The following is a 9,489-nucleotide window of genomic DNA, read 5'->3' as shown; positions in this document are numbered from 1 at the left end:
ATGAATTCGTCGTGAGACGTCTAGATTACAGATGTAGGCTGACGTGTTGATAAAAGGGCGTCCTCTCTTGTTCACTACAATGCAACGTTTGGGGTATACGGACGCATATAAAAAAAAACCTGGACTTGCAACGCCTTTGTAATGAAGCCAACGCTGGGTGACCAGCGGCCGAGCCCAACACAAAAGCTTGGGTTGAAGTGGCTCCCTTCTATTGACGTCAGGAAGCACAAAGGCGGACATTGCCTGAAAGCTTTGTGTTCAGCTAGGTAAAATGGCCGCGAGTGGAGTCAATGATCATAGCTGATTAAGGGCATTGCAAGTCCAGATTTTATTATACTCGTCCGTGGGTATACCAGGCACGAAATGGGACAGAGGGTACCCCCCCACGCACATCCATCCTTACACAGCTATACTTTTGGGGTATTTGCTTGTTCTCGTGTACAAAACTCCCACACAACACGCAAAACATTTCAAATCACTCCAATTTAAACCAAATTCACTTTTCAGAGTTGGAATTTGGGACCCGTATGTCCCTTGCAAAATAGCAGTAGCTCAAGGCGCGTTCGGGCGTACCCGTATTGTGCGCGCATTAGTGTAAAAAGCAATTGACTAGTGGTTAATCTATGGACAATTCCAGTGACCATGGCAGTGGCAGTGGACCCCTTTATTGGTGACAGGCACTGTGTCAGCTGTTGTACAAGTAGCTCGCGAAGGCTTGCATGGTGGAATACGATGAGGTAGAGGCTTTGCGGATACACCATATGGAAAATATCTCTGGTTCTGAAAAGAACCTGTTACTTTTCAGAATCACACATACTCAAAAGAGATATTTTCTACATGATGTATCGGCAAACCCTCTACCTTAGCTATTGTATAGAAACTACTGTTTTGTGACAGTCGCTCCGTACCAAACTTAAACCCAACACAGTGCTTACCACCTCAAGGGGGGCGTCGGGAGTGCCTTGTAAATGTCCGTGGATTCGTCTACGATTCTAACTCTTCCCCAAGACTTGGTTAAACAGGGGGCTACCAAAACAAAAACAAAAACAAAAAAAGGCAAAGTACAGTGTGTTTTTAAAAAAGCAAACCGAGGTTAATTTCTTCATTTCTTTGACATGGCTGAATAGTTTGGAAATTGGCAACCACCATTTATTAACTATGTCCTTTTTCTTACGACACCAAGAAATCCAATTTACTGTCATAGATGACCCATTGTACCCAAACGAAATAACTTCCTGCTCTTATGTCTACGGACCTGTTTGTCTCATACAGCTCCAAATCACGATCAGTCATGCGTCAGTGATCCAACGCTGGTTCACTGACACCAGAACCCATATAATCAATGCAGCAAACCAGCGTTGGGATCACTGATTGAAATCCAGTTCTGTGTGAAGCAAACAGGCCTGACACGGCCCACAATTCAGACACCTATACAACGTTACAAATTACCCGTTCACCACATTATAAATATAAAAAACTATCAGCAAATTATAGGTTTAGTTCTTGAATTTAAAAATAAAAAATTAAGTCCACAAAGTATGCATGGAAATTGATTCTTTGTTTTCTACAATCCTAGTTTCACACACGAGAAAGGCACTGGTAATGCATGCTGCATACAACCTGTAAGTCAAATCACTATAAATCAAACAAGATACGAACACAATTTACCTTTCTTACCTTTGGTATTGCCTGATGAAAACTCAGAAAACTGTCACCTACTTGTTTTAGCTTTCTTGATTTTTGTGGCTGGTTACTTTAACTATTCAGGTTCTTTCTGCTTCAGTTATTCCAATCCTAAATAGTCCTCTAAAATTGATTTCTCTGACAAAACCACCAACCCCCCCAAAAAAATCTAAGTGACTTCACCACGCAAGGTCTACACAACCTACATTGTGTGGACCCGTCTTATTCTCGGGTCCTCACAAGGCATACTCGCATCAATCCCATCTTTGGTACAGGACCGAGGCAATGTCAGGATAACTCTATCATCCAGCACCTTCAGATGTGACCTTAGTATGAAATGAATTGCATAAAGCTTGTTCTTTGTCATGTACATAAATAATAACCATTCAGGTAGGCACACAAATATACAAAAATACATAAATGTTGCTAAATATACAGTCTCCCAAACGTTCTTGATACAATGATACATGTGGGCACTTACAAAACGATCTAGATTGAGTATCAAAAATAGAAAGCACACACATCATGCACAGTAACTACTAAATAGCGAGGTCTTATGCATGAAAAAGCTGTTTATAAAGCAGAAAAGTGAGAAGATAAATATCATGAAAACGAAACCTTTTGAGAATTCTAGCTCCAAGAACCAATTTTGCACCTTAATTGTTAAGGGGGGCTCTAAAGTGAAAAATTTGAAAACACACAAAATACCTAACGCAAGGGGCAGAAAAAGAAACAGTGAAAAGCAGTGTTCCCATCCTAAAAAAGATGAACTTGGAGAACCGACATCAAGCTTTTGATTACCCAGTTGTATCAAACAGAATCATGCAGAGTGATTGAGACACCGCAAGTATAAATCTTCAACAAATTTAGAGGTCCAGTTGGGGTTACGGATGAAGTTGTCCTCGCATCGTTCCATCTCTCATGTGCAACATGAGTGGGGCGCAGAAAGGTAGGGTATGGATATATGGTGGGACATCTGAAGGACGTGCCAAGGTAAAAGTCCCCAAAGCAAACTTCGGTTACATTACATCTGCATGTACTCTGCTTTTGTGCTCATGGCATTTAAGCTGTGAGAGTGTTTGCACGTTCACAATCTGGAAAGGAGAACGTTGACCCCCCTGAACCCTTAGCAATGCCTAAGCACCTCCACCGGTGGACTTCACGACTGTGATCTTCCCTGGCCGCTGCAGTTTCATCTTGTTCTTCAGGATGTTCAGGTAGTCGACTGCCGAGTAGGTTATCCTCTTACACTGCATGTCCTTTTTGGCCTCCGGCCGAAGCACGTACCTTTCCACAAGCGTCCGTCCACTCATCTCACTGACCTCCTTCTTGCCCTGCAGGCAGCGGCTCTTCAGCTCCCGGTTCCGCTGCTCCAGCTCCGCGACGTCCGCCGCCATTCGCCGCACGCCGTATTGCTCCACCTTTGTCCAGAGCACGGCGTTGAAGTGCCGGTACAGCTGGAAGTCGCCGCTATGCCACTCCAGGAGGCCCTGCTCTGTGGCGGGCGACAGGCGCTTGACCAGCATGCCGCTGCGGGCGTTGCTGGTGAAGTAGGTGATGTCGTCAAACGTCCAGCACATCAGGTCCTTCAGGAGAATCAGAGACTCCTTCAAGTGTTCGGCGATCAAGACTAGCTCGAAGGACTCGCCAAGGGACTGGATCCATTGGTCTACTGCTGCGCTGTCCCCCATAGCGCTGGAGTCCAGCCCCAGGTCGTACAGCATTGGGTTCAGCGCGCTGTGCCTCGGGTTCTTCGGGCTGTACTTCTCATAGAAGGTCCGTGGGGAGGAGGCAAACTTCTCCAGGGGGCACCTGTACGTCCTCTCCATGGCATAGAAGCTGTACATGCTCTCAAACTGCTTGGGAGGGTAACGGAGGATCGTGATGAACTTGGTTCCTGGTGCCATCACTTTCTTCATGTCTATGATGGAATCAAATTATAAAACACTGGATTAGGCTGGCAACATCTAGATGTATCTTCCTGAGGGTTAAGCTCCGACGTCTTTTGCTGTAGTGGAGTTCTAAGCCCTCCCCCCCTACCACAAATACAGGAGCGAGGGAGGCACCCAATCGGTACTGACACTGTGTGTCACCATCCCATGATTCACTAGCCTTAGTCCAGGTGATCCACGTGATCACTGACTTTTAGTAAAGCACCCAAGTTTACATGCACCTTGAAAGGGTACCCCGGCCACTGCTAAGAGGGGGCCCAATGTGGTTCACCCCCTCCTTGGTGAGCAGCTGCCCCCCCCCCGACAAGGGCAAAATAAGTTTTGTTCTTGTGACCCCCCCCTGCCGGTACTATGCCCCCCCCCCATCCCTGAAGCTGGCCCTAGTGTTGAGGATACCATGTTGCTATTTCACCAGTAAATGCACACTAGCACAGAAAGAGAATCTTGAGGCGAGCACACTCAAACTTGTCATCACTTACTCTCTCTGTGGAACCGGGCATGGTTGGCCAAGATGTTGTACGTCCCTGTAGGGGACGGCAAGGCAAACGACGGCTTAAACTTGACCGGGCAACCCATGTACACGTCCACCTTGGGCAGGGCAAAGGTCAAGTGTCTAGCATCGCCAAAGCGATACAGGACGTTCTGGAGCGTGGAGCTGCCCGTCTTGTGAGTCTTAAGCAGCAGGATGTTTTTCTGTTCCTCGCAGGAACTTTGCTCTGCGCCCTGGGGAACTTCAACCTCCTTACTCTTGTTGGACCCAGTACTTGTGACCGACGCTCTGGGTCTTGTAAAGTTGGTTCCTCTTGCGCCAAGATTCTTCAGACCTTTATGTTGACAGACAAAACAAATGAAGAAAAGGGAAATGGTTGAAGATTACAACTGAGAAGGGTGTTCCATGCTCAAGCTGCCACCTACATGTGTAGACCTACGTGTACATGTATAATCCAATGGCGCTGTGCTTTGTTCACCCTATGTGCTGTCTACACTCGTTTTGCCCTCAGCCTACATTTAAAGTATGGCAGACACAACAGGAGGGCGCCATTTGGTTAGGGTAAAATCTCACGTTTCCTGAAAATGCACGTACATGTACTTGAAATAGCGCCCTCCTGAAAAGTCTGCCATACTTCAAATAGGCTGATAGGAGAGTGCACATAATAAAACCAAAGCATGGAATCATAATGTTACAGGTCTGCAGTACTTGTTTTCAAAAGGTTCTCTTTTCAAAAGGTTTGCAAAAGCCGTCTTAATCTACATCTGCTGTGTGCAGTGGTCAATTTTTCATAGTATGTGATGAAGCTACAAGGTATGACATTGTGCGACTGAGCGTTGTGCAGTTTTTTGATACTACCAATGTCATTTCCTTGATTTTCTATTTCATCTGCATCAATGACACTGGCCAATGTCACATGCTTTATTTCATTGACACGTATTATGACTGAAGTCTCATCTAGAAACCTATCTACCTGTCCCGAGGACGAGCCATACTAATTTCAGACTGGCAATTTTTCCTTGGAGAAGACTTGAAGCCCTCCCCCTAGATGTCTAGAAATATCTTGGACACAGGTGAAAATCTTCATATTTTCTTCCAAAACATTTGCTGTAACCGAAATATGGGCTTAGATAGCATTGAGGGGCATTAACTGCTTAACTTTCACGGGAAGTGGATAGGTGGTGTTTCAAATATTGCCAAGAGCGGCAAGGCAGATAGCGTAATCCTACATGTAGATGAATCCCTGAATTGTGAGTATGCACCTTGTTTGCTGACGAGGTTCTCCACTGCTTGTCCTTTCTTCGTCACGCTGAGATTCGGTGAGAGTACCCTCCTTTCGCTGCCACCGCCAGCGGCTTGTTCTCGACTAACTGCTTTACTGGGAAGCAGCGACGTCCATAGTGCTTGACTTGTCACGGGGTTTCTGCTGAGCGAAAGCAAGTCCCCGCACTCTCTGAATATATTCAGCAGGTGCATCACTACTGCTATTTCACATTGCATTATGTCTTAATAAATCCAAAACCCCTGAATAACTTTCTGCCGTCTGAGTGATGCATTGATGATGATTTATTTGTCCCAGCACAAGGCATGCGGACCACTGATGTGACCTTTCAATACACTGGGCCTCCACACATGCACTGCAGTTGAACCCGTTTGGCAATTCTTTTTCATCAAACACTGACTTTCTGGGGCTGTTAAGCGGCTCTTCCCACAAAGGGGTCGCTAACGATAAACACAGAACTGCATTGTTCCTCCCTCCAACATAAAAACTTTTTAAGTTGTACTTGATATTGACGCTTCTAATACAAAGAAATATCAAATAAGCTGTGAAACGGAAGAGTCAGGACTAATTGTAATCTGTGGGCATAAACTTTTAGATTCCGTGTTTATTCATGGTATGCCCAACCCTCACGATGCCTAGTCACCTGAAAGGTGCAGTACTTATCCTAACTGTTTCCAACGAGATCTGGTGTTGGAGTTTAGCCAGTTTGGGATATTTAGGGTGAATGGATGTAGCCAAAATGCACAGTAAGCCTCTTGCTGCGATCTTACATCAGGGAGAGAAAGGAAATATAACAAAATATCAAAACGTAACAATCGGACGGCGAAGGCAGTTTAAAACAAATTGTTTCCCACTTAAGCGATGACATGAATAGGAAGAATACATGTAATTGAACCAGAGCATTCTATATGGCGACCAGTGAAACTACCCTCCCCCCTCAAAAAAAGGAACAAAAACAAGTTTTTGAAAATTCTGAAAGGTGAGTATTTTTTATCCGTTTCATTTCCCTTCCTTCAAAAAGTAGAGCCAGACATGTAGCCTCAACTACAGGTGTATCAGAAAGGAGAGAAGAGGTTACACAGGAAGAATTTCCAAAACTTTTGCCCCTCTAAATTTAAAAATTTGGTTTGGAATCTGTTCTTGATATTCCCCCTCCCCACCTTGCAATGCCCCTTCTTTCGCTTTATGGCCCGATTCTGAATCTACAAGCCTATGTATTCGAGACCCACGGTTTCATGGAGTGCCTGACGGTAATGCCACAAAGGCATTTTCACACAATAGCCTCGAAGCCCTGGGCAAACAAACGACTGCCCCGGGTTGAAAATTGAATTTTTCAACCCTGACAGCAACCCCGCATTGTTTCACACTTGCTTCATGAGACCCTAGCTTATTGGGCCAAGTTCAACCCAGAAATGACCGCGATTTTCAAGGCGAGTAAACATCTCGACCCTGCTCCAGACCGGGGTGGAGTTCAACCCGGGTTGAAGTCACACTTGGGATTGGTGGGGGTTGAAAATTGTCAACTGTGAATTTTCGGCAAATTTTCAACCCTGCATCCTCCCTGCTTCAACCCTGAGATTTGTCTAACTAATGAAAAGGCCTCAAATTACACCTTGCTTGATAGTGCACCCTTCCTTTCCTCTGCCATCGGTCACAGCATCAATAAAACACCAACCTCTTGACATGAATCCGGTGGGACCCTGACGAGGCTCTGTCCTTGTTGCGAGTGAGGTACATCAGCGAGATGACCGTGAACACTGTGACAAGGATCAGGGTCCCCAGGAACGCCTTCATAATACTCATGGCTGCAGACTCCGCCCCCCGAGGAGGCTGGCTAGCCCAGGCTCATGATGGGTAGTGTAGCATACAGAACCTGCAAGGTGAAAAAGACTAATTGATAACAGGTTTATCAGGCCATGTGAAAAAGAAAACGAGTTTGTCAACTGAACTCACTTCCATTTTCCTCATCCGGCTTTTTTCTTTCTTTTTGTTTTTGCTTTGAGCTTTCCCTCTTGAAGTCTGTAACGTCATTTGACTTTCTATTTGCTGCTTTCTGACTCAATTATAATCAGGCCTGTGGTAGATTAACAAACGCAACATAACCATGTCACTTCATCATCTCTGCAAGGCCATAGTATATACATTTGTCATTTATACAGAAATCACGAATGGGTGAATTGACTGCTCTTTAAAACGTCAATTGCTGTCCATAATTTCAAAGGGGCATTCCCATTTGCCATTTGCACATTTTAACAGGTACTCTTCAGGTGTCTGTTTGAACATGAGCATTTTACAACAGGTGTTTGTCCTCAACACTGCCAGCAGCGTATTTGTCGTGTTCTCGGTGATGTCAGTGTATTCAACTGACATTACAATAGCCTTTCTTTTCCAACCAGTATACTCAAAGTGGCAGAATCCGGTACACCTGTGACTACAAGTACACGTGTCAAGTATTGCCTAGTATTGACAGAGGAGTACGCAAGGGGCCCTGTTTACTAGTCTTGGTTATCCTTAGCTCCATTATTTGGCATGTCTTCGTACCCTAGGCCCAAGCTCCATGAATGCATGCACTGACTGCAGTGCTGACACTCATGTGTGATAACCAGTGGCTTCGGCACCTTGCTAACTAGGCACCCACCAACTTGGCCTCAGCCAACTCGGGACCTACTTTTTCGGACAGGATGCAAAAAATCATGGAAGCCGTGAATTGAGGAAAATTTTCCAGGGCACCAGTAGGCCTAGGCCTACCCTTACAGCTTCAATTGGTTGTGAGTGCTGGTGCCATGTTGGTCAGGTGCCAAGGTGTCAGGTGTATTAAAAACTAAAAAAGTGGTCGAAACAACGACCGAATCCATTTTTGAGATCTGTCATTTTTCTTCCATTTGAAAACGTCATTACCTTCTTCACACCGAGGAGGAAAGCATTCTGTGCAGGTTGACACGTTAGGCCAAGACCCACCAACTTGCCCAAGATATTTGGAGGATACTTTGGTGTCTTTGTATCTACACAGTACTCTACAGCCTCGTACATGTGCACTACCAAGATACAGGTATGACAAATCTGCACTCTCTCTTGACGTACGTGGATACGTGTACGTGTTTGTTCCGCACAAGAACCAAAAATCTATGCATGTAGATAATAGCTCATGCCTCCATGCCTGGCAGATGTTTTAAGGTCGTATAGCGCCACCTAGCGGCGCAAGATGGATAAGTTGTCTTGAGTTAGAGCAAGCGAAACGTGGACAAGATCGGATGTACGGAGGCCGCAAGTAGCTCATTCATTTCTGGCATAATAGTTTGTCAACAGACATTGGCAGCAAAAAGTTTCATATCAAATACAGCTAACAAACAAGTCCACTCCCATCTTCTTCAGTGTTTCATGTTTTCATCAGGGCAGAAAAATTGGAAGGGGTGGGTAATTCAAGCTTGAAAGAGAAAAATGCTTGAAGGCTTCCCTATTCTTCAGTCGATACCTCCAAGGGATGTGCATCACGGCTCCTATCTGATAATACAGAAAATGGCACACATACAAATGACTCACATAGCAATTCATTAGCAGTAAATGAAAAATCAGTAAAACGTCGTGAATGGTACGTACAGTTCATGTATACAAATTATCTCCGAGAGAGTGATTAAGTAAAACCACAACTGTGTAAGATACGAATTGATTCGAAGAACACATTCCCTACACATGTAGACATATTCTAGAGTAAAAGTATCCATCCTGATGCACTTGAAAGACACAAATACATCAGTCAATGCTACTTTTTGTATTTTATATATATTCATAAATCTTATGCAAAAAACAGTGCACATGACTGGAAACATGAATAAAGCCTGTTTTGTTCCCGTTTTAAAAGACAGGGACCTGTACGTTTTAAAACTGTTTTCATTCATACTGTTTTTAGCCTGTTTAAAGCCTGTTTTACTCCTGTTTTAAAAAACAAGGACCTGTTTTAAAACTGTTTTCATTCATACTGTTTTTAGCCTGTTTTTAAAACCTGTTTTATTCCTGTTTTTAGCGGTTCCAAGTCGTTTATTACTGTTTTAAAACATGTTTTTTCCTATTTAAATTTGACGAGG

General features: G+C 44.4%; 1 protein-coding gene across 2 annotated transcripts; it reads right to left on the bottom strand.

Moving 5' to 3' along the window:
- Positions 1 to 1,106: 1,106 nt before the first annotated feature.
- On the bottom strand, positions 1,107 to 8,888 carry LOC110985022 (galactosylceramide sulfotransferase-like). 2 transcript variants are annotated; one of them, XM_022245711.2, is made up of 5 exons: positions 8,306 to 8,888; positions 7,083 to 7,280; positions 5,388 to 5,551; positions 4,115 to 4,459; positions 1,107 to 3,604 (listed from the first exon to the last, which is right to left on the bottom strand). In XM_022245711.2, exons 2-5 carry the CDS (start codon positions 7,208 to 7,210, stop codon positions 2,820 to 2,822), a joined length of 1,422 nt encoding a protein of 473 aa, XP_022101403.2. In that variant the 5' UTR covers positions 7,211 to 7,280; positions 8,306 to 8,888; the 3' UTR covers positions 1,107 to 2,819. The 2 variants fall into 2 exon arrangements, with proteins under 2 accessions (XP_022101403.2, XP_022101404.2); XM_022245712.2 differs by having other exon boundaries at positions 5,388 to 5,548; positions 8,306 to 8,884.
- Between the last annotated feature and the right edge of the window lie 601 nt (positions 8,889 to 9,489).

Source organism: Acanthaster planci, linkage group LG10 (genome assembly GCF_054643075.1).
Source record: "Acanthaster planci isolate LZ-2023a linkage group LG10, COTS_SCS, whole genome shotgun sequence".
Taxonomy (NCBI): Eukaryota; Metazoa; Echinodermata; class Asteroidea; order Valvatida; family Acanthasteridae; genus Acanthaster; species Acanthaster planci.
The sequence above is the reverse complement of the archived record's forward strand: the minus strand, read 5'-3'. Positions and strand labels throughout refer to the sequence as shown.